General features: G+C 28.1%; 1 protein-coding gene across 1 annotated transcript in view; it reads left to right on the top strand.

The window, feature by feature from the left end:
* The window catches only part of LOC122501833 (mothers against decapentaplegic homolog 6), a 58,348-nt gene that overhangs the window by 17,223 nt on the left and 15,432 nt on the right, over positions 1 to 25,693 (top strand). The window contains exon 3 of the mRNA XM_043611596.1: positions 19 to 105. Coding sequence (XP_043467531.1) covers positions 19 to 105 — 87 coding nt within the window. The remainder of the gene's footprint in view (positions 1 to 18; positions 106 to 25,693) is intronic.

The raw sequence follows: 25,693 nt of genomic DNA, 5'->3' as shown, positions 1-25,693 counted from the left end.
TTTTTTTTTAATTTTTAGATCGAGCACCAAGTGAAGAGGATTCTCTTAGATGCAGAAGCCCAACAACACAGAATCTTCCAAGTTCATTCACCACCAATAGAGAAGGTAATTTATGTATGAAAGTTTTTAATCCTTTCTTTTCATTAACTATATACATATATTAACAATTAAATATTAAAAGATAAGAGCTCCACATTATACAATACTTCATTAAGTGTACAAAATTGTACTAAAATATTTGTTTATCAAACAGGGTGATGTTTTTTTATAAAAATTAGTGAGAGAAGAAGAAATGAGAAATGTTAATTTTTCAATCAGATATTTAACAAAAACTCCATTTTCAGTAATTTTCCTAATTTTTTTTATATCTTCTGTAGAAATTGACGTTTTTTTAAAAGTTTATAGATTCATTTTAATCGTATTTTTTTGTAGAATTGAGATTTTTTAAAAGAATTTATCTGCGTACATTCCATTAGAAAGTGTAATTGATTAAAGTTGTATCAAAAAATTCGAAAAATTGTGATTACTATTAAGATGATAAAAATGAATTAGTAAAATGCGTTATTTCAAAAAATGTTTAAACTTTGAATTTTGAGTTTTAAAAATTATTTTTCAGTTGTAAAAATACTTTTAAAATTTTTAAACTTTTTTATTGAACTGTCGTAACTTACATTTTCTAAAGAAACGTATGTAAATAAATTATTGTAAAAAATCTCAATTCTATAAAAAAAAATGATTAAAATTGTTTTATAAACGTTAAAAAACGTTAATAAATCTTTAGATGATATAAAGAAATTAGGCAAATCACTGAAAATGCGGTTTTTGTTAAATATCTAATTGAAAAATTAACATTTTTTGTCGTTAAGGTGTCATTTTTTTCAAAATTGCATCAGATTTATTGAAAATGAAAGAGAAAAATATTTAGTTATTATATTTTTTAAGTTAAAAGTTATTTACAAGTCATAAAAAAGTAGGGGTCGCACAATCACCGCCGTATTACATATATATATATATATATGTTACCGGTAAAACCCGAAGTCCAGGCATTTTGCGAAATGCCTAGACAAATCGGGAAATACCTAAAATCTTAGGTATTACTCAAATTTCCTAGACATTTTTAGGTATTTTCCGAATTGCCTAGGCATTTTCGTAAATTTCCTAGGCATTTCGCGAAATGCCGAAGTCGATTTAGGCAAATTGAAAAATTTATTGAAACCTTAATTGTGAACATATATTTTTTGCTGGTTATTTGTTGCAGCATGTCAAACTTACGGGATTTTCGCCGTAGATTACGAATCTGTAAGTTAAATTGTCCCATCACGTCTCAATTTTGAGAAAAACGGGGTCCAAGTGTCAAAATATCCCATTTTTAGCACTTTTTGAAGCACTATAAAAAAAAGAACGCGACGTGATAGAAAGCTCAAATATGTCTTAAATGAGAGCTCGAACCCTCAACTTTAAAATCTAAAAACAAAAAACTATGTAGAAATAACTCAAAATTGTGGTGAACAACTTTTTACCGCGTGCGCGCCCATCAGCTATTATTTTAGTTAGCGATCATATAGGGTAAATTAATAAAAAGTTGTTCCCCACAATTTTAAGTTATTTCTACTTGGCTTTTTGCTTTTGGATGTTAAAGTTGAGGGTTCGAGCTCTTATTTAAGACATATTTGAGCTTTCTATCACATCGCGTTCTTTTTTATAGTGCTTCAAAAAGTGCTAAAAATGGCATATTTTGATACTTTGACCCCGTTTTTCTCAAAATTGAGACGTATTCTTGTAGCAATATTTTGTCGAACAGTGTAATAGACTAATAATTTTGTAAACAATCTGTTTACATTAGTATGCGCAGCTTACAAATGATCAACTTTTCATTTTGCCTAAATCGACTTGGGCATTTCGCGAAATGACTAGGTATTTCGCGAAATACCTAGGCAATTTGAGAAATGCCTAAAATTTCTAGGTAAAACTCGAATTTCCTGGCCACTTTTAGGTATTTCCCGATTTGCCTAGGCATTTCGCAAAATGCCTGGACTTCGGGTTTTACCGGTAACATATATATATATATATATATATATGGGCAATTCCACGTGAGATTTTAGTCGACCTCTTAAAATTCGCCAAAAATATTTTTTTTCTATTCTGTATCGAAAAAAAACAGATACGTATTTTTTTTATTTTTGTTTAATTGTCCAAATTTTCGAGTTATGAATTTTCGAAATTTTGGACTTTTAATTGTAGACCTATATTCAGTAGCTTATAAGTCCGAAAATATTGAGTTTAGAAAAAAGTTGTCAAAGAATGAAAGTTGTAGTTTTCTTTCGACTTTTAAGAAATGTAAACAAAAAATTTTTTTTTTAATTTTTTATTAAAAAAAATTTTTTTTTTATAAACAAATTAATTTTTTTTAACTTTGGGCCGGATTTTTTTTCATTTTTTTAATATTTATTTATACCTTATAATATAGAGAAGATTTTCCAAAAAGTCCCGAAATGGGCCTGATGTGTTAAATGAGTTTTAAAACATTTTTAAAAATCACTTGCAAGCTTCACAGTGGGATTTTTTTATAATTAACTTTTTAAAACTGTCTACAGCGTATAATTTTTAATCTATTTGAGTGTTCTTTGTTTTAAATTAAAGGGTCTACGCTGTAGACAGTTTTAAAAAGTTAATTGTAAAAAAAATCCCACTGTGATGCTTGCAAGTGATTTTTGAAAATGTTTTAAAACTCATTTAACACATCAGGCCCATTTCGGGACTTTCTGGAAAATCTTCTCTATATTACAAGGTATAAATAAATTAAAAAAAAACAAAAAAAAATCTGGCCCAAAGTTAAAAAAAATTAATTTTTTTATAAAAAAAAATTTTTTTTTAATAAACAATTAAAAAAAAAATTTTTTGTTTACATTTCTTAAAAGTCGAAAGAAAACTACAACTTTCATTCTTTGACAACTTTTTTTTAAACTCAATATTTTCGGACTTATAAGCTACAGAATATAGGTCTACAATTAAAAGTCCAAAATTTCGAAAATTCATAACTCGAAAATTTGGACAATTAAACAAAAATAAAAAAATACGTATCTGTTTTTTTTCGATGTAGAATAGAAAAAAAATATTTTTGGCGAATTTTAAGAGGTCGACTAAAATCTCACGTGGAATTGCCCATATATATTTTAAATGTGAAAAGAATTTAGTTTACAGTATTAAAAAAAACAAGTAGAAAAGAAAAAAAAAAATATAGAATTATATAGAAATTATATAGAAAGGATTTTAAAAATAATAAAAAGAGATTTTTTCTAAACTTTTCTTGATAATTAAACATTGAACACTTAACTTTAAAATTAATATTAATAAAATATTTTAATTTCAAAACAATCTTAAATTTTTAATTTTGTAATAAGGCAAGTAGGCATGAATAATCTCTAGAAATCATTAGTTAGAAGTTTTAAATGATTGAATTTCATTTATTAGAATTTTCTTTTAGCAGAATGTCATTTTCTTCGAATTTTTGTTTAATCGATTTTAAATTGACCCGAATATTTACATTAACAGATTTATAAATACTCGAATTTTTATTTATGAGAATTATCATTTAACACAATTTCCATTAATGGTACTTTCCATTAAAATGAATTCTTATTTATACGAATTTTTATTTACAACAACTCTTATTTTACATTATGTCTACTTAGTCTAATTTTGAAAAGACAGAATTTCCATTTCGGCGAATCTTTATTTTCCAAATGCTTATTTTCATATTATCATTTGACAGAATTCTTAAAAGAACGAATGCTCATTTGTGGGAATTTGCAAATGGCCGACATAACAACATGCCGAAAGATTTCGGCGCCAGTTTCAAAACTGACCAATTAGAAAATGTTAAGAAAATTGTGATTGGTCAGTTTTGAAACTGGCGCCGAAATCTTTCGGCATGTTGTTATGTCGGACATTTGCAAATTTGCACAAATAAGCATTCGTTCTTTTAAGAATTCTGTCAAATGATAATATGAAAATAAACATTTGGACAAATAAAGATTCGCTGAAATGGAAATTCTGTCTTTTCAAAATTAGACTAAGTAGAAATAATGTAAAATAAGAGTTGTTGTAAATAAAAATTCGTATAAATAAGAATTTATTTTAATGGAAAGTACCATTAATGGAAATTGTGTTAAATGATAATTCTCATAAATAAAAATTCGAGTATTTATAAATCTGTTAATGTAAATATTCGGGTCAATTTAAAATCGATTAAACAAAAATTCGAAAAAAATGAAATTCTGCTAAAAGAAAATTCTAATAAATGAAATTCAATCATTTAAAACTTCTAACTAATGATTTCTAGAGATTATTCATGCATCCCCAAGTGGCCATCTCCCTTTGAATGTCCAGGAGAGATGACTAATTCTTATAATTTTTGGCTTTAGATGGTGTCAATTAGATTAATCATTTTGTTATCAGAGATTTTTTAATTTGTTTTTCTTAAATATTTCTGAATCATCTAAAATTAACACAAAAAATTCAAATAAAAGTCATTAATCGCAATCTCACCCAATAGTACATGATAAAAGTAAACATTAAAATATAACATAAATAAAATAATTTCCTTCAATTTTTTAGTTATATCAAAGCGTGGATAGGTTATTCATCTACTATTTAATTAAACATGAAATTAAAAATTATCTTAAATAATAACTATATAATAATAAGAAATCTAAATTTAAAAAAATTTTTTAGAACCATGCAAAAAAAAGAAGGATTTACACTAATATTTTCATTATTTTTCAATAATTTATTGTTTACCATTATTTTTAGTCACAAAAGGTTAAAGAATAACCCGCATAATAAGTGATATTTCAAAAAAAGTAAACGCCTCTTTTGAATCTACGGATATCAACCAGAGATTTAAAAATAAAACCACTTATTTATTATTACCCTCTTAAACTAGGATCATCACATTCCATACGAAGATAAATAAAAATAATAATTAAAATGATAAGTACCAGTTTTAAAAAGTCAATTTCGCTGACCTTTAGACGTTGCGAAAAAAACTTTTCAAAATTTGGAAAACAGTTTTTAAACGGTACGCTTTACAAAAAAATATATAGTGTCCACCTTCCTTCTCCTCTAAATAATGTCCATAAATATTTCTATCTAATAATCTGAAATATTTATTAAAAGAAGGTAAATAATTTATATATACTAATATTTACATACCAGATAGTCTAGTTAACAATTAATAAGGTCTCGATCAGTTTTTAAGTCTGAACTATTTAAGGGGCACACCTAGTGTGAGCGCCTTAAAAAACGGTGATTTTTAGGAATTTTTTTTGAAGAATGTATTGCGTCAAATGTTTTCAATTTTTTTAACTTTATTTGTCTATAAATCAGTTATTAATTTTTTATTTTTGTAAAGAAAAATACATATTTTTTTAAAAGTTATGTCCCATCTCGCAAGTGTAAAAAAAAAGTTGTCCCACTGCTGCAGTGATTGCGGCCTTCTGAGTGACTGAAATCAAAAAAACCAAAAAGATTATTAAACTAGAAGACACACGGAAAAAAATTAATCTCTAAACTTGAAATAATATTAATTTGAAGTCCAATGAAATATAAGTTCACATCTCTGATTTAGAGATTTGTTAATTTCGCAACTTTTTTTATATGAATTAGGTACATTGTGTTTTAAGTTAATCAGTGACAAAAATGATTTAAATCATTTTAATTAATTAAGTATTAATTTTATTTTCAAATATCCAAATAAAAGCGAAGGTCTGTGAAGGAAGGTCTGTGAAATTTTAAGGTTACAATTGTCGCCCGACAAAATACGGCACTGACTGATTTAAATGACGTGAAATAGGTAAATAAACATTTTTCAACCACTTTTTCTCTAAACACAGACACTTTTTACAAAATAGGCCAACATACAATGGGTAAGAATCTTCTTAATAACCTGAATTCAAAAGATTGTTTAAATTCATGCAGAAACGCGGTTGTCAAGCGGTTGTAAAATGTAAAATTGGAAATGATTGGAAAGTAATGTAATGACAGCCCACATAGCACAATAGTATGAGGTAAGGTTATGTTGAGTACTAATCGTAAGGCACATAAGGTTACACAATATTGCTGCGGTAGACCTGAGGTGAACTAAAAACTTCCGCCATGGAGGTAAGGTTACATGTTAGGGTGTGGTGAGTATATATGATAAGGCCATGGTAACCTTACACGTTAAGGTTAAGGTAACCTTACACGTTAAGGTTGATGTAACCTTACACGTTAAGGTTGAGGTAACGTTACATGTTAAGGTTGAGGTAAGGTTACATGTCAAGGTTGAGGTAAGGTAATTATTAAGTTGTAAGGTTGAGGTAAGGTTGTGATAAATTTACCAGTTATGGAAAATATTGAAAAAATAATTAATAAATAAATATTCAATTAAAAAGTTAGTTTGTTGCTCTTCTCTATTTTGGAAACCTGACATGAAGCAGAAAATTTTAAAAACAAATTTGGGGGGACTGGGATTTGAACCCGGGATCGACGCGCATAAACCTATCATTCTAACTAACTGAGCTAAGTAGAGAACTGGCAGAAGGAAAATTAATGTTGCCTTTAAGGTGAACCAAGAAGATGATTAACTCCTTAAAGGCAATATTAATTTTCCTTCTACCAGTTCTCTACTTAGCTCAGTTAGTTAGAATGATAGGTTTATGCGCGTCGATCCCGGGTTCAAATCCCAGTCCCCCCAAATTTGTTTTTAAAATTTTCTGCTTCATGTCAGGTTTCCAAAATAGAGAAGAGCAACAAACTAACTTTTTAATTGAATATTTATTTATTAATTATTTTTTCAATATTTTCCATAACTGGTAAATTTATCACAACCTTACCTCAACCTTACAACTTAATAATTACCTTACCTCAACCTTGACATGTAACCTTACCTCAACCTTAACATGTAACGTTACCTCAACCTTAACGTGTAAGGTTACATCAACCTTAACGTGTAAGGTTACCTTAACCTTAACGTGTAAGGTTACCATGGCCTTATCATATATACTCACCACACCCTAACATGTAACCTTACCTCCATGGCGGAAGTTTTTAGTTCACCTCAGGTCTACCGCAGCAATATTGTGTAACCTTATGTGCCTTACGATTAGTACTCAACATAACCTTACCTCATACTATTGTGCTATGTGGGAGACAACAAGAAGCGGATTACTGCCAGTCGCCAGAAGAGGGCAGAAGCATGCAGAGAGCACAATGGTCCAGCTGTTATATTCTTAGCATTACATCACTTTCCAATTTTACATTTTACAACCGCGTTTCTGCATGAATTTAAACCATCTTTTGAATTTAGGTAATTAAGAAGATTCCTACTCGTTGTATGTTGGCCTATTTTGTAAAAAGTGTCTGTGTTTAGAGAAAAAGTGGTTGAAAAATGTTTATTTACCTATTTCACGTCATTTAAATCAGTCAGTGTCGTATTTTGTCGGGCGATAATTGTAACCTACAAATTTTACAGACCTTCCAACGCCGTTAAAACAAAAAAATGAAATAAAAATATAAAATTCGTATTGTGTTTTAAAAATATCCAACTACTTTTTTGTACTTGTCAATGTATAGTTCATACAGGGAAAACAATATAAATATTTTGTGAATAATTCTCACTCTAAATTGTGATAAATTATAAATTCTTATTACATCGAGTTATTACAAAAATAAGAATTATATAAATATACGACTAAAATTTTTAATATTGTTTATTCAAATAATATATTAGATTTGAATTTATTCAAGTAAGTTGATAGTTTAGAACATATGTTCCATATGTCATAAAATTTGAGATTCCTAATATCATTTTTAGGCATAAGAAATACGTGTTCTTCACAATACTAATATTCGGATTAGATATAATACCAAATTTCAGTTTTAGTGATCTGCTTACATCTTACGTCCGATTCCAGTGATAGTTTATGCCTAAATCTCAGATTTAATCTCTAATTTAGAGATTAATTTTTTTCCGTACTATGACCCTCGGATGGAAAAAAATATTGAATTTCAAAAAAATGGCAGAGTTTTGAAAAAAAATTATAAATTTCGACTAAAAAATTCGATAGTTTTTGGCATCCCAAAATTTTATTCTTCATCCAAAAAAAAACTGGAGCCTCATAGTACGGCAAATATCTTCTAGTTTAATAATCTTTTTGGTTTTTTTGATTTCAGTCACTCAGAAGGCCGCAATAACTGCAGCAGTGGAGAAACTGGTTTTTTTTATATAGCGAATAACTCTTTAAAAAAAAGATATTTTTCTTTGCAAAAATTACAAAATGTTCACTATTTATACAAATATACATGTACAAAACTTTAAAAAAAATTAGATGCAATAATTTCCTTGAAAAAAATTCCTAAAAATCGACGTTTTTTTCAGTCACTCACACTAGGTGTGCCCCTTAATTAGAATTTGTAGGGGAAGGGGCCCCAAGATGGCCACCCACTTTTGAACAACTGTAATTTGAAATGTATTGTTTTTGGCTTATAATCACAGAATCAATAGTTACCAACTCTGTTTTTCGCTTATAAGAAGCCATCTTAAAATATTGATAATTATTTATCCTATTTCATACATTGAAAACTAAATTATTTTATTATTCATCATAAAATTTTCCAAATCGATAAAATTTACATTTTCCATAATATATTTTGATAAATATTGCATCGTAAAAAAATTCAAAAGTGATTTTACATAAAAACGCATCGTTCCTACCTTAGGGCCAGGACGACATTTTTTAAAAGTTTAAAAAAATTGTATAACACACAATTTTATCGATATTCATTTATAATATTATTGTATTATATGTAAACAAAATTACCACAAAGTTTAGAATTTTTAAACTATTAACCGTAATCACAGTACCACTTTAAAAACAATGCTTTCAAAATTTTTTTTTACCGAAATTTAACGATGCTCTGTTAGAAACAAACGCGTTTAGTTATAAACGTCTAAACATTACCAAAAGCTTCGTCTTCATAAACAATGAAAATAACCTGAAGTATTCAGTGCTGCGAAATAATGCACAAGAATTTCCCTAGGGGCCACCTTGGGGCATTCTACCCTATTTTGTTATTTTAGAGGGAAAAAAAATCTTTAAAAAATTTTCAAAATTTTGGGTTTTACCATGTACCTACTAAAGTTTTTGAAGTAATTTCTTTTTCAAAAATGAATAACTTTGAGATTTATTAATCGATTTTATTCATATTTATGTGACTAATAATTGTGCAATTTTTCATGAGTAAAACATCTACTAATGATAAAAAATAAATTAATTAAACATTGTTTAAACAATTAATTATTATTGTTATATTTTTCATAAACTACTCAGGACTAGAAATTTCTAGTCTTTTCTCAATTGTACAATTTTTCAGGAGAAAAATATCTACTAATGATAAAAAATCAAAAATAATTCATTCATTAAATTGTTTAAACAATTAATTGTTATTTTTTCATAAATTGAACCTAGGGTTAGAAATTTCTAGATTTTTCTCAATTGTGCAATTTTTCAAGAGTAAAATATCTACTGACGATAATACCAACAATTGTAAAACAATTGAAAAATTAACAAGTTGTTCATTTCATGATCATTAAGCTTCCTCAATATAATATATACCAATTGTTTAATTTTTTATTTTAGAATAATTATTTTAAAGTGTTAAGATAAAATGTCAAAAAATACAAAATTTCAATTTTTTGTGAAAATTTAAAATATTTATTAATTCTATAAATTTTGATAAAATATATACTTTATATACATGAATCGATTCGTTTTTATGTCAGGAATGCAATTTTGACAAGAATTAATAAAAATTTTATTATAGAAAAAAGTTACTTCAAAAAATCCAAAAATTATTTTTTCAAAAATTAAAAAATTGTTGAAAAAAATTTTTTTTAGATATTTTCGAAAATCCTTTTGTCTGATTTTTGGTATTCGTGACCGTAATACACCTACAAAATTTTATCAAAATCCGTCAAGACGTGTAAGAGAAAATTTGTCCACAAGAATCGGTGACATACACACACACACATACATACACACATACATCCGGACATTTGTTCTTCTCGACGAATTATATATACTACACTTGAAAATTTGTAAAAATAATTGGTTCTAAAAAATTCGGAAATCGACATCACTATAAGGCTTCCTTTATGAGGAAGCAAAAACTAAATTCTTTAAAACAATGGTTAAATAATAAATTATACTTAAGTGTTAAGGTTATAAAAAATTGCCCAATTAGGAAAAAACTAGGAATTTATAGTTTTAAGTACCTATCAAAGAAAAATTAACAAAATTTGTAAATAAATCCTAATTTTTTATTTTTTATCATCAGTAGAAGTTTAATTAATTTATTTTTTATCATTAGTAGATGTTTTATAATGACAAATTGCGCAATTATTACACTTTATAAAAAAATAACAATTAATTCTTTAAATAATTTAATTAATTGTTATACTTTTTTCATAAATCAGAAACACCTAAAAATTATTTTAATAGGCTTTTTGATTAATTTTCTTAATTAATGAAGCTAATAAAAAATATTTTTTACGATTTTATTATTTTTTTAATATTTATTGTTATTAAAAAAAGGTTTAAAAACAAAAATTCAAAAATCGGGTTGAAGTGATCAATAGAGAATTTAATTACGAAGATTTAGGAAAAAAGAAAAATTGTTTTGGTAAAAAATTGTGACCTGTAGAGTGATTTGAAATGAAAAAGTACATTTTTCGCTCCTGTGCACCACATACACGAATGTCATTTTTTTAAAATATGATTTTTGGGTTCTTAGAATTTTTGCTTATGCTTTAATATATTACAAATAACGTCATAAAATAGAAGTTTTAATTAATAACTAGCAACAATTCGCGCGGCTAACTTCTTACTCCCTTTTTTTAAATATAATTAGTAATTTTAAAAATAGTAGAATTTAAAAATTTTTTAATTTAAATTCATGTTGAAAACACTACAAAAAATTCAATTTTGAAGAAATTACAAATAATAATTTTTAAAAAGAAAATAAAATTCTTCTTACAAAATTCAACTATGTTCAAAATTGATTGATAATACCACCACATCGAACTTGCTTGATGCAACGATCTTTTATTGTTAGGGGTGCAAGACTGTGGAATAAATTGCATCCAGTTTTAAGAAATGCACCTAATTTATTAACGTTTAAAAAATTATTTTTTGAATTATTATTTAGAGAAAACAATGGAACATTTGATATTACTTATTGGTAGGATTTATCATTATTGTCATAAACTATCTACAGTTTTTAGTTCAGTTTTCATATATTAGTAAAGCTGTTACATTCTTTATATATATATATTCAATATTGTTATCTTATTTTCGTAATTTCTTCTCAGATATTGTTATTATAATTATTGTAATCATTCTTGAACAAGTAACCAAATATAATTCTAATGTATCTGTTCCTTGAAGGGCTTCGTAGCCCTAGGAACTTTGTTATTCTTAAATAAATAAATAAATAAATCTACTATTTTAATAAAATTTCCCAAAAAGAATTCAAATTTTAATTACTATTTTACTAAAATTTCACAAAACAATTCTATTATTCAGAAAAAAAATGGTAAAAATTCCTCTCAAACATTCAATTAATATAAAAAATATTAAAATTTTTCGTAAGAATTCAATTATTTCCAAAAATAATAAAATTCTTTACAAAACTTCAATTATTTCAAAGATTTTAATCAAAATTCTTGTAAAGAATTCAATTTTTTTTATAAATAAGTAAATTTTTTAGGGGATTTCAATTTTTTTTTATAAATAATTAAATTTTTCAGGGGAATTCAAATATTTTTTAAAATTTTAACAAAATTCTTCATAAAAATTCAATTATTTTCATAATTAAGAAAATTCTTGTGAGGAATTCAATTATTTCAAAGATTTTAATCAATTTTTTGAAAAGAATTCAATTAATTTCATATAATAATAAAATTCTTCTGAGAAATTAAATTATTTTCAAAAATAATAAAATTGTTTGCAAGATTTGAATGAATTAAAAGATTTTAATCAATTTTTTGGCAAGAATTCAATTAATTTTCTAAATAATAACATTTTTCTGAAGAATTTAATTTTTTTTCAATTAAGGGCATTTGAACCTTGATGACGTTACACTTTGTGCAAAGCATGTGTGACGTCATCAAGGTTCAAATGCCCTTAAAATCGATGCAAAAATTAAATTATTTCCATAAATAATAAAATTCATTTAAGAAGATGTAAATTGGTGTTGACCAGAATAAAATTAGTTAGTTTTTTGGTGTAATAAATGTGTTTTTTTCTCTTGCTGGTCTAAAATTATATATTTGTTTTTAAAAAAATGACATGAGAACAACGTCTATGTCTAGGTCTTTCTTTGAAGGACGAAAGCTTTATTATTTACATAGACGTTGTTCTCATGTCATTTTTTTAAAAACAAATATATAATTTTAGACCAGCAAGAGAAAAAAACACATTTATCACACCAAAAAACTAATCAAATTCATTGTAGAATTCCGCGAAAAGTGCAATTATTTTTAAAAAATTGTATTAAAATATATTTACAAAATAAAAAATTATTCAACTATGTTCAAAATTTGAAAAAAATTCTCGTAAAATTTCCAATTATCTTTATAAACAACACAATTTTTCTCCAAATTTCAATTATTTTCATAAATGTCAAAAAAATTCTTGTCCTAATTTCAATAATAATTTTCAAACAAATTTTTAATTTTAATGATTTTCAATATCTACTATTTTAATAAAATTTCCCAAAAAGAATTCAATTATTTAAAAAAAAAGTTTAATAAAATTTTATGTAAACATTTAATTTTTTTCATAAACAATTAAATTTTTTTAAGGAATTCAATTATTATTTTCATAAAAAATAATTTAAAATTCTAGAAAATAATAATTGAATTAAAATGATGAAAATAATTTTGATGAAGTTACTGTAACAATATTCTTATAATATATAAAATAATGATTTTATCTCTCGATCATCTTTAATTATTAGAAAACATGAAGAAATTGATCACTCCGAGTCTTCGACTTGGAGCAATCGGTGTCTTTATGTTTTATAAAAAACCCAGGCGCGAAAAACCAGTGCTGACGATGGGTTGAAACTTGACTGAGTCTTGAACGCCCAGCGTGGGTAACCCAGAGTTGGAGCAGTCTTTATATCATTGTCACTCAATATTGGTTCAGCATGGGACACCAATGTTCGTCCCATGCTCGATTCAAGACTCGGTCAATCTTCGTGAGTGGAGCTTCAACATCCAGTCTTTATTCAATCTTGAATCAATCTTGATAGTTTATTTATTACCGTGTGCACTTACCAATATTAGATATAAATTAGATATAAATATTTATAAATTATTTAATATTAAAATATTATTATCTGATATTTTTTAGTAATTTTTTATATATATATATATATATATATATATATATTATATTTTTTTTCTTGCACAGTGTCAAATTATTATTTCAAAGTTCAAGAGTTTCGTTTATCTGAAAAATTTTCAGTGAAAAAAATGTTCATTAGGTAGTAATAAATATTTATGCCTAGTAGTTTTACACTAGGTTTAACTGTTTACTGAATATTATCAAAAATATATTTTTCGTCAAACGCGCGCGACTAAACACAAATAACCTTGAGACTTTACAGCGTGACGTTGCGATTGTCGTGCTCCCACCATCCCATCTACTCAATACACTCCCCGCCTGTGACGTCATGAGGGGAAAGCATTGAGTAGATGGGATGGTGGTATTTGTGTTTAGTCGCGCGCGTTTGACGAAAAATATATTTTTGATAATATTCAGTAAACAGTTAATCCTAGTGTAAAATTACTAAGCATAAATATTTATCACTACCTAATGAACATTTTTTTCACTGAAAATTTTTCAGATAAACGAAACTCTTGAATTTGAAAATAATAATTTGACACTGTGCGAGAAAAAAATAATATATAATTTAACTTATAAAATTATCAGAAAAAATATTTTAATATTAAATAATTTATAAATATTTATAGATAATATTGTACAGTACACACGGTAATAAAGAAACTGAATATTGTATCAAGATTGACCGAGTCTTGAATCGAGCATGGGACGAACATTGGTGTCCCATGTTGAGTGACGGCACTGGCATTGATATAGTAGATTAGGCGAAAAGCCTTCCAGCCTTCTGTGGCCGAGCGGTTTAAATGCGTGCGTTGAGAACTTCCGGTATGCGTTAGGGGCGGGGTGCGTGAGTTTCGATCCCACATGCGAGCGAATATTTTTCATTCTTTGTTATAAGCGTTTATATAAAATAATAAAATTGTGTGTTGTGTTGTGAATAAAAAATGTGAACATGTTTATAAATAATGTTAAAAGTCTGTTAAAAATCAAGAAAAAAATGTAACGATTAACAGAAAAATTGTCTTTTTTTACTAAAATTATTTTTTTAAAATTACTATTCAAATGATATTTATTGTTAGTAATATACATATATTCTTATTTATATGAAAATAATATAATTATTACAAATAATAACTTATTGTCATTAAATATATATGTATATATACGCACATGAATTAAAATAATAACAATAATATTTATTATTATTAATAATAATTCATATATTCACATTATATTGAATAAACGTGAGAAACGAGTAAATTTGGGAACAGTGGAAGCAGTCTTGTTTCAGTCCTGCATTAGGCGTCCGCAGCATTGATTGAGCATTGATGTCCAATGCTGAATCAAGGCTCGCGCTGCAGTCTGGAATCGGTGTTACATTAAAGCTTCGATCATTCCTGCTCTCGCTGATTCACTCATGCTCAATCAATGTTGACCAATGCTCGGCCAATCTTTATAAAGCCTGAACTCGGCGTCACTTCGCGCCTGGGAATACATTTATAAATTGTTTCATTTAAAAAACGTTAGAATTTGAAATTTTTGAATGTCTTAATTCCTGTGGTAAATCCTGTTCCAAAAATAAAATTAAAAATAGGAATTGTACAAATATTTTTCTTCTTTTTCTAAAACAAAATAATAATTTTGTTTAAAAAAATTGTGATTCATAAACAAAAATAATGGAAAATATTATAAATTTTCTATCTTATTTCTTAATCACAGTTGTTTAACAATTTTCTAATTTTGTTAAGAAGTAAAGAACAAAAATCTGCATAATTTCAATTTGACAAAACATAATATTTAAGAAAATTTTAGTCTTTTAATGAAAAGAAGTGAAAAAAATTCTGATGATTTCTATTTGTCATTACAATTTGGAATTAATTATAAAATAAACATAATAATTATAACATAATAATAAAATATACAATCTATTTAAAGTTAACAAAAAACAAAAGTATAAACAAAAGACAACTTCAGACTGTGAGGGACAGAAAAAGTGAATGAAAGAATGAAAGAACATTCAAATTAATATAGTTAATTAATTAATTGTAAAAAACGAGACGATAAACTATAAATTTTTTCTACTCCCGCTTTATATGCAAAAAACGCAACTTTGATAGCGAATATCTCTGGTTCCGTGCCGTAAGAATTCTTAAAATTTTGCAAATATTTCAAAAATAATAATAGGAACGTAAGGTAAAATTAAAAAAAATCTATAGATAAGTATTTAGCCGATGTGATACCTCAATAAAATTACATTTTGATTTTAATGTTTAATTGATACACTAAACTCTTGCTGCAATGGTCTGTTCTGTAATGGACTAGTTTCATGATGAGGTGGTAAGCGGGGAAACGGGGACGCTGAGCTCGGCGTCTTAGCGCCACCAACAAAGTATTATTCTCTAAACTTTGCAGGTGCACAGAACCCCACATGAAATCGGTTTATGTGAATATCTGAAAATTCCTTGATTATGAGTGAAAGAAGTGAAAAGAAATATTTTCCAAAATTATATTTCCATTCCTTAATTACTTCTTTTTAGTTAATTTGTGAATTAAAAAAAAACTTTAAAATTTAAGTATACATTTAGAATCTATGCTTTAAAGCTTTTTAATGATTTAATATTCTTTTATTTATTCTACTTCACAATCGCAGGTATTTTTTTATATTTAAATTTTTTTGGCTAATAGATTCGCGTATGAATACTTTTGGGAAATTGGTTACGGAAATCGGTCCATTCGAGCGGCTGTTTTTGGGAGATTAGGAGTATATCATCTGAGAAACATTACAAATACCAATAACAACCTAATGGGTTGTTATTTTTATACACTTTTTATAAAAAAATAACTCATCATTGTACTTTTCCCAACTGTTTACAAAAAACATGTTTTAAGTCTTAACAAGTATAGGATTAATAATAGGGGTGATTAAATCAAGAAATTTTAAATCTTAACTTTTTAATTGAATTTTGTAATAGCGAGTCTCAGGTACCACTCTAAATTTTAATTTTTAACAGGTACTCGCATTTGATTTTGTTGAAATAATGAAGATACTTGTTGAAAAAAACTGAAGAGATGAGAGAAAAGTATTCAAAGAAAATCTGGAGGGAAAAAATGTTAATGGATGTCAGGTTAGATGTTAAAAGAAGAAGTAAGAATGTTAAAAGGAGACAAGAGAGGGAAATCAGACGAACAGGCTGGCAGAATGGCACGATAGGTTGGTAAATGGTGAAGGTGGGTGGCAATCGTCGGCGCGACTGTTTGAGGGAACAGGGGGTCCTTGGCGCCAGACATCTGCCGCGTGTCTCGACCTCGCTTTGGACGCCTCGATTATACTTTCTTACGTAGGTACATATATGTATACATTCAATTTTATGTGTACATATGCTCTAGTCTAGCTACTATTTTGTAGAATAAAGTTGTTTCGCTTCTTTATTTATTTACTTCAACCATAGCGATATAAGAATATAATGCGCCAGACCCTGAAAAAAGACAACAACAGCGAAAGTAGGCCCCCCTTTCTTTCTTTCACTACCAACACATGTGTAATACTAAAACAGATGACTGTCCAAACGCTGTTTTATTTGTAAAAAAACGGACAAGTGCGAAATGAACTCGTACACCCTAAAACAGTAATCTCATCATTTTTCCTATCAAAACTAAAGTATTCCACTTGAATGTAGAATATTTTTTTTCTTTGGTGGTTAACAATAAAACAAAATAATTTTTTGAACTTCAAATGTCAAAAACATTAAATTCAAATGAAGTAAATAAACAAATAAGTACATTAATCCTTCAAAAATTCTGTTGACGCAACTTTAAAGGTATTTTGTGGAAACGGTTCAGCCGGATAAGTATGGAAAAATTGTCCCATCCTGTATTTTATTTATATTTTCCCCGTGCATTTCTACCTACTTTCAAATGACTTTCTGAAATTTCGAACTGAAAATTTTGAGTTTTGTTAGAGTTATGGATTTTGAGAAGTTTTCAGTCCAATTTGGTGCAAATATCGCTGAGTTACAGAATTTCAAAGTTGAGAATGTCAAATATACCTCATTTCGAGAAAAACGAAATAAAAATTGTAAAGCGAATTTCTCTGGTTTTTCTGGGAAGTCATTCGGATGAGAGTTGTTTTAAGTCTAGTACACTTTTAAGATGAAAAAGCAATACAGGTTTCAAATCCCCCCTTCCATTTTGCAACAATGAAAAAATAACGGACAACCGACAAAGTGATCCCTTTTCTAAAAATTCATTTTTTAATTAATAAACCTGATTTTTACGAAGCTAATGGTTGGGTGTTATTTTCTTGAGATATTTGAAGCAAAAAAAGAGAAAGTAGACTAAAAAAAATTTTTTAAGGGACTTTATTATAAATAACCTTAGGAAATATTTACTAATTTATGTGTGGATAACCTGAGTCATTATTAAGTAAGTTTCCGTTACTTATTTTATGCTCTAACATTTTTTTCATACATAGAAAAATTATATTTTATATCTGTTTAGGTAAATTCACAAAATATTTGCATTTTAAAAAATATTTCCATTCAAAATCCACAGAAATTTACAACTTTTGCAACGGACAGGCATAGTGGCCCCTTTTCATTTTTTTTCTACAGTACCGTCCGAAATTGTCAGTCCACCCATTTTCAAATGAATGACAAAAATTTTTTAACATAAAATTCATGAAAAGTAAAATTTTTTTTGGTTTATATTTTGAAAGACAATAAAATTTTGAAAAGAATAAGACCTTACAGAAGTCATTTGGCCAAAATTTGTAGAAGATATTCTTAAAAATCGTCATTTTCAATGTTTTACAAAAATTTGAATAACTTCTAAAATAATGAACGCTTTTTAATAATCTTAGGCTTATTCTAAAGACCATTTTCTACAGAATAAGAATTACTCATAGGCATTAACCTGTAATTTTTAACTTGGAATAAGCATGACGTCAAAGTTGGACAAAAAATTCAAAAAATTTGAAATAATATTATTAAAAGAAAAATAATTTTTGAAACTCAAACATATATTTTTATTAAATTTTCTTGAAAAATCTACACCATATCATGTTTTATATATGTTCTAGAATAGTTTTTAGTACAAAAAATTGATTTCAAATTTTTCCAATTTTTTTGTCTAATTTTGACGTCATGCTTATTCCAAGTTAAAAATGACAGGTTAATGCCTATAAGTAATTCTTATTCCGTAGAAAAAGACCTTTAAAATAAGCCTAAGATTATTAAAAAGCGTTCATTATTTTAGAAGTTATTTAAATTTTTGTAAAACATTGAAAATGACGATTTTTAGGAATATCTTCTACAAATTTTGGCCAAATGACTTCTGTAAGGTCTTATTCTTTTCAAAATTTTATCGTCTTTTAAAATATAAACCAAAAAAAATTTTAGTTTTCATGAATTTTATGTTAAAAAATTTTTGTCATTCCTTTAAAAATGGGTGGACTGACAATTGCGGACGGTACTGTAACAACGAAATAAAATACTTGAAGTATCAATAAATTAATGAAAACGGCATAATTCGACGTTTGAGACCCTGTAGATTAATAAAAAGAATAATGAAAATTCGATTCTTTTCTTCAAAATTAGTAAATTGCGATTCTCTCGTAGGGTGTCTAACGGTCAGGGAAGTCAGAGAATTTTTTTGGTCAGGGAATGTTAGAAAATTTCATTTAAAGTCAGGGAAATTTCTATATATTATATAAAAATTAAAATTTTTTGTTAATTGAAAATATTTTTGATCTAACAAAACTTAAAAGATTTTTATTATCGTTTGTTTTTATCATTAGAAATTAATTTAATGTTAAATATGTCAGTTACCATATTTTCGTCCCAAGAAAGCAAAAATAAAATTAGTAAAAAGTCAGGGAGAAGTCAGGGGATTTTTTCTCAATCTTTGTTAGACACCCTGTCTCGAAATCTAGAACCGTCAAAATCTAGAACCTCCGCAAGGAAGCAAATTTTTTTCTGATAGTAAAGAGGAAGCAAAATGTTCATGTAATCAACATGAATTTACAACTTGTTTCTATTTTTAATCGGCCTTTTTAAATTTCGAAAAAACAGATTTCAGATTCATAGACAGTGTGACCCAAGAAACCCCTGGATACCAAGTTCTATGCAAATCCAATAATTTTTTAAATTTCTGGTCGGACATTTTGAATTTTAAAAAATTGACTTCAGATACGTAATCATCAATACAAAAAACCCCTGGGAACCTACCCACATAGCACAATAGTATGAGGTAAGGTTATGTTGAGTACTAATCGTAAGGCACATAAGGTTACACAATATTGCTGCGGTAGACCTGAGGTGAACTAAAAACTTCCGCCATGGAGGTAAGGTTACATGTTAGGGTGTGGTGAGTATATATGATAAGGCCATGGTAACCTTACACGTTAAGGTTAAGGTAACCTTACACGTTAAGGTTGATGTAACCTTACACGTTAAGGTTGAGGTAACGTTACATGTTAAGGTTGAGGTAAGGTTACATGTCAAGGTTGAGGTAAGGTAATTATTAAGTTGTAAGGTTGAGGTAAGGTTAAGGTAAGGTTGTGATAAATTTACCAGTTATGGAAAATATTGAAAAAATAATTAATAAATAAATATTCAATTAAAAAGTTAGTTTGTTGCTCCTCTCTATTTTGGAAACCTGACATGAAGCAGAAAATTTTGAAAACAAATTTGGGGGGACTGGGATTTGAACCCGGGATCGACGCGCATAAACCTATCATTCTAACTAACTGAGCTAAGTAGAGAACTGGTAGAAGGAAAATTAATATTGCCTTTAAGGAGTTAATCATCTTCTTGGTTCACCTTAAAGGCATCATTAATTTTCCTTCTGCCAGTTCTCTACTTAGCTCAGTTAGTTAGAATGATAGGTTTATGCGCGTCGATCCCGGGTTCGAATCCCATTCCCCCCAAATTTGTTTTCAAAATTTTCTGCTTCATGTCAGGTTTCCAAAATAGAGAAGAGCAACAAACTAACTTTTTAATTGAATATTTATTTATTAATTATTTTTTCAATATTTTCCATAACTGGTAAATTTATCACAACCTTACCTTAACCTTACCTCAACCTTACAACTTAATAATTACCTTACCTCAACCTTGACATGTAACCTTACCTCAACCTTAACATGTAACGTTACCTCAACCTTAACGTGTAAGGTTACCTTAACCTTAACGTGTAAGGTTACCATGGCCTTATCATATATACTCACCACACCCTAACATGTAACCTTACCTCCATGGCGGAAGTTTTTAGTTCACCTCAGGTCTACCGCAGCAATATTGTGTAACCTTATGTGCCTTACGATTAGTACTCAACATAACCTTACCTCATACTATGGTGCTATGTGGGTATCGACAAGCAAATACAGAGACTTCATTAAATTTTGTAAAAGCTGCCATTTTGGGTCAGCCATTCTGAATTTTTTGAATTTGACTTTAGATTCGTAATCAGCGACCCAAAATCTCCCAAAATGAACAATACAGATGAATTTTAACTTTTAACCTTATTTCTCTATAATTTTCTTCTATTCTACATTTATTAAGCTTTATTTTTGTTCAAGAACCATTCATTTCGGTTAACTCCTTTACAACGAAAAAAGATACATAAGCCACAAATATGACGAACGGAGATATTTGCCAAGTATTTTTATTACAAATACAACAACCCACATAGCACAATAGTATGAGGTAAGGTTATGTTGAGTACTAATCGTAAGGCTCATAAGGTTACACGATATTGCTGTGGTAGACCTGAGGTGAACTAAAAACTTTCGCCATGGAGGTAAGGTTACATGTTAGAGTGTGGTAAGTATATATGATAAGGCTATGGTAACCTTACACGTTAAGGTTGATGTAACCTTACACGTTAAGGTTGAGGTAACGTTACATGTTAAGGTTGAGGTAAGGTTACATGTCAAGGTTGAGGTAAGGTAATTAATAAGTTGTAAGGTTAAGGTAAGGTTGTGATAAGTTTATTAGTTATGGAAAATATTGACAAAATAATTAATAATATAATAAATCAATATTAAATTAGAAAGTTAAGTTTGTTGCTCTTCTCTATTTTGGAAACCTGACATGAAGCAGAAAATTTTGAAAACAAATTTGGGGGGACTGGGATTCGAACCCGGGATCGACGCGCATAAACCTAACATCCTAACTAACTGAGCTAAGTGGAGAACTGGTAGCAAGAAAATTAATTTTGCCTTTAAGGAGTTAATCATATTCTTGGTTCACCTTAAAGGCAAAATTGATTTTCCTTCTGACAGTTCTGTACTTAGCTCAGTTACTTAGAATGATTGGTTTATGCGCGTCGATCCCGGGTTCGAATCCCAGTCCCCCCAAATTTGTTTTCAAAATTTTCTGCTTCATGTCAGGTTTCCAAAATAGAGAAGAGCAACAAACTTAACTTTCTAATTTAATATTTATTTATTATATTATTAATTATTTTGTCAATATTTTCCATAACTGGTAAACTTATCACAACCTTACCTTAACCTTACAACTTATTAATTACCTTACCTCAACCTTGACATATAACCTTACCCCAACCTTAACATGTAACGCTACCTCAACCTTAACTAGTAACGTTACCTCAACCTTAACGTGTAAGGTTACCTCAACCTTAACGTGTAAGGTTACATCAACCTTAACGTGTAAGGTTACCATAGCCTTATCATATACATATACTTACCACGCCCTAACATGTAACCTTAAAACCATGGCGGAAGTTTTTAGTTCACCTTAGGTCTACCACAGCAATATCGTGTAACCTTATGAGCCTTACGATTAGTATTCAACATAACGTTACCGCATACTATTGCACGGAAAAAAATTTCCTGTGAAAATTACAAGATTTCCTGTGCCATCTATGAACGGCGGTTGTAGTATCCACAAACGGCTGAGTTTGGGAAATACACAAACCAGAATGAGTCTTGTCACAAACTTCAGTTTATGATTCAACAGCTTAAACAGTCACGCAGCAGACGACAAGCAGACGTTCACTTGAATTTTCTTGCGCATGCGTGGAATTCTTGGTGTTATAACAGATTGGTTTGTGGTACACACAAACCAGCTTATTGGAAACACAAAACTCGCCTGCATAAAGCACAACTTAACCTATTTGTATATTTTACGAAAAAGTTTGTGTTTTCTATAAGAAATTTTTTTCCGTGTGTGCTATGTGGGAACTATAACTAACTAACTAATAATTTTAATTTTAATCACGATAGTTAGATACAGTTATCCTTTTAAACCTAAAATTTTAATTAACCTGCACATAATAGACTATTTTATATTATTATAAACATTTTTCAAAAATTTTCAATAAAAATGATTCAAAACTCCATTAACCTGATACGGGAATGATTTGTGTTCAAACGCCCTTAAGATTCAGTCATGCGTGTAGAAAACCAGCATGAGTAACCTGTTGCTTCGTATAAATGTATAGTATATAAACGTAAGTAATAGGGTAAATTCATGGGAGATGGCCAATTCAAATATTTTACAGAATTTGTAAAAAAAACTATCACTTATTATGGGCTATTCTTCAACCTTTAGTAACTAAAAATAAATGTCAACTATAAATTGTTGAAAAATATTGAAAATGTAAGTGTAATCTCGAGTCGAACTTTTAGACCTGCTTACATCTTCAAAGGCCTTCATTTTTCAGTATGTAAAAGGATGAAAGCAGAGTTTATTTACACTTATTGTCGACAATTATAAGATAAGAAAAAACAATATATGTTACCTTCGGTTTATAATAAGTCGTTTTATAGTATAATATCGACTAAAATTTATAAAACTATTCGACTCTGGAATCCAATTTATAAGCACGCCATAGTAAACCCAATTACTTCTGCCATAGTATTAAACAATCAATTTCTGACTTGATTTCGTCTACAAACAAGTTAAAGTCGATGATCACTGAGGAAAGAGTGGCGTATTTGTCCCTACTTAAAACTTCTGCCAACTCATTTAAATATTTCAGGAATTTGACTACTGTCATCAAAATTTGCCACTCGATTTAAAAAATCTAGTAATCTCGTAGTTGATTGTTTAATTCAGTCGGTCGCCACAATCATGTTCATTGTTTGCGCAATGAGATTTGTCAACTTTTAAAACATTAAGCAAGTCTTGTGCTTCAATATTCAAAATGTGCCCATAACACTGAAAGCGTTGATAAACTGCATCGAATTTATAATAAGCTTTGACGTTTCTTTCACAAAAGTTGCGTTCGCTGCTGTATTATATCCAGTGTTACACCTTGAATTTTATCTTGCAAACTTCAATCAATAACTGCCTTGGAAAAAGCAACAGCAATATCTCGACCCGAATGAATGCCATTTGAGAGAATGCAGAAGAGAGTCAGCGAATGCATTTTCCAAAATTTTTCGATAAAGTGAGCAGTTACACCAAAATAGGATATTGAGTAAAAATCAAAATGATTTTTACTATGCAATTAAAAAGGCAAGAGAAGAAAAATTAATAATCATAAATAGAACAAATTGATTTTTAAACATTTTTAAAATAAATTTTAATAGCACTAAAGCAACAAATAAAAAAAAATTTACACGCGACTCTATGAAAAAACATGCTATCACTTTTTCAATCATATCTCGGAAATAAAAGGAGACACAGAAAAACTTAAATACGGTTAGAAAGGTTATTAAATTTTGCGTAAAATAAGCCGTCTTTGAAGTCATTTCGTTAACTATTTTTTGAGTTGTAGAGTGAGAAAGAAATAAAAAAAATGATCAAATTTTCTCATTTTTGTTTCTTGACTTCAACTTTTTCAAAAATATAGAAAAATTTAGATAAATTTTTTTATATACACAGAAATCTTCGTTAGAATTTCAGCTTTAAAATAAGCCTTCGAAAATTAAAAAATGTTAATCCGTCATCAATTTATCATTAAAAATGTGAAGCCGTGTTACGACCGATCGGTGCATTGAAATTCAACTGTGACAACTCGATTCTCTGGCTTCGCGCGGCTGCGAATGGGAGAGAAATCAGGGACGAATTTATGTGGGGGAACAATGAACTTTCGAGTTTCTTTATATTCTTCGAGAAACGTCATTATTCCTCCGCCTAAATTCGTCCCTGCTTTTCGATTTTAAAGAATTTTAAAAATTGCCCACAATTTTGGTTCCATCATTTTTAATTTTTAAACTCTCTAATCAAAATCTCACTTCAGATTTGTATTAAGCGACCCCAGAAACGTTTAAAAAAGTGTCGTTCAATTTTTCCCTAGAATTTTGCAGTTTTTATTAATGAATAATATTATTTTTCGGTTTGTGAATTTATTAACTTTCCTCACTTGTAATTAAGTCGCCGTATTGAATTTTCAAAATCGACCACCTGCTATTGAAAAATCAACAAAGATAAAAGTGATGAAAAATTGAAAAAAGAAATTTTTAATATTTTTTTTAAAAAAACTCAGTTTTTGAAAATACTAAGTATTATTATCTGAAAGGTTATGAAATTCTGTACAAAAACACTTATAGAATTTTTAAATCCATTCATAAGGAAAAAAGTTATTGGCTTTTGAAAATTATGCTGTAAAAAATTGAGCCCCTAAAAATATCCACGCATTACACAGACTTAAAATCCTACTCGACAGTTTTGGTTTTATATATAACTATAACATATATCATTTACAAAAATATCTAAAAATTTTTTTAGGGTGTATTTTTTTCCAGAGAGTACCTCATATATATTGTTTTAAATAGCAATAAAATGATGTCGAAATGTCATTGACTTGATTTAATCTTCCCTCAAAATTTTTTTCAAATATCCATGAAAATAGTCCTTCTAATGTGGTTTCCCCACTTAACTCGATAATTTGAGGACTTCAGGGGTCATTGGTCATGAATTTAAAATCATGCATTTTGTTGTCTGTGATTATAAATTTGATGTCAGTTTCCTTAAATTAAAAATTGTCTATCTATTATGGCGGACAATATTTTCTAATTTCACCGAATTCTTATTCGTAAGCTTTTTAAGGTTACAGCGTAAGATAACTGATGTAAATTTAATGTGTCCGCCATGCATTACACAGAAAATTCATAGTGAACTTACATGGTAAATTTATGGTAATTTTACAAAATATGGTCACTGTAAAATTGCAGTAAGTTTGCACAAAGTGTTAATTTATTATTAACATTTATATAAAATTTATTATTACATTTGAAATGTACCTTAAGTTTACAGTTTAATTGTAAACTTAAG

The sequence above is a fragment of the Leptopilina heterotoma genome, unplaced genomic scaffold (genome assembly GCF_015476425.1).
Source record: "Leptopilina heterotoma isolate Lh14 unplaced genomic scaffold, ASM1547642v1 Lhet_217, whole genome shotgun sequence".
Classification (NCBI taxonomy): domain Eukaryota; kingdom Metazoa; phylum Arthropoda; class Insecta; order Hymenoptera; family Figitidae; genus Leptopilina; species Leptopilina heterotoma.
The sequence above is the reverse complement of the archived record's forward strand: the minus strand, read 5'-3'. Positions and strand labels throughout refer to the sequence as shown.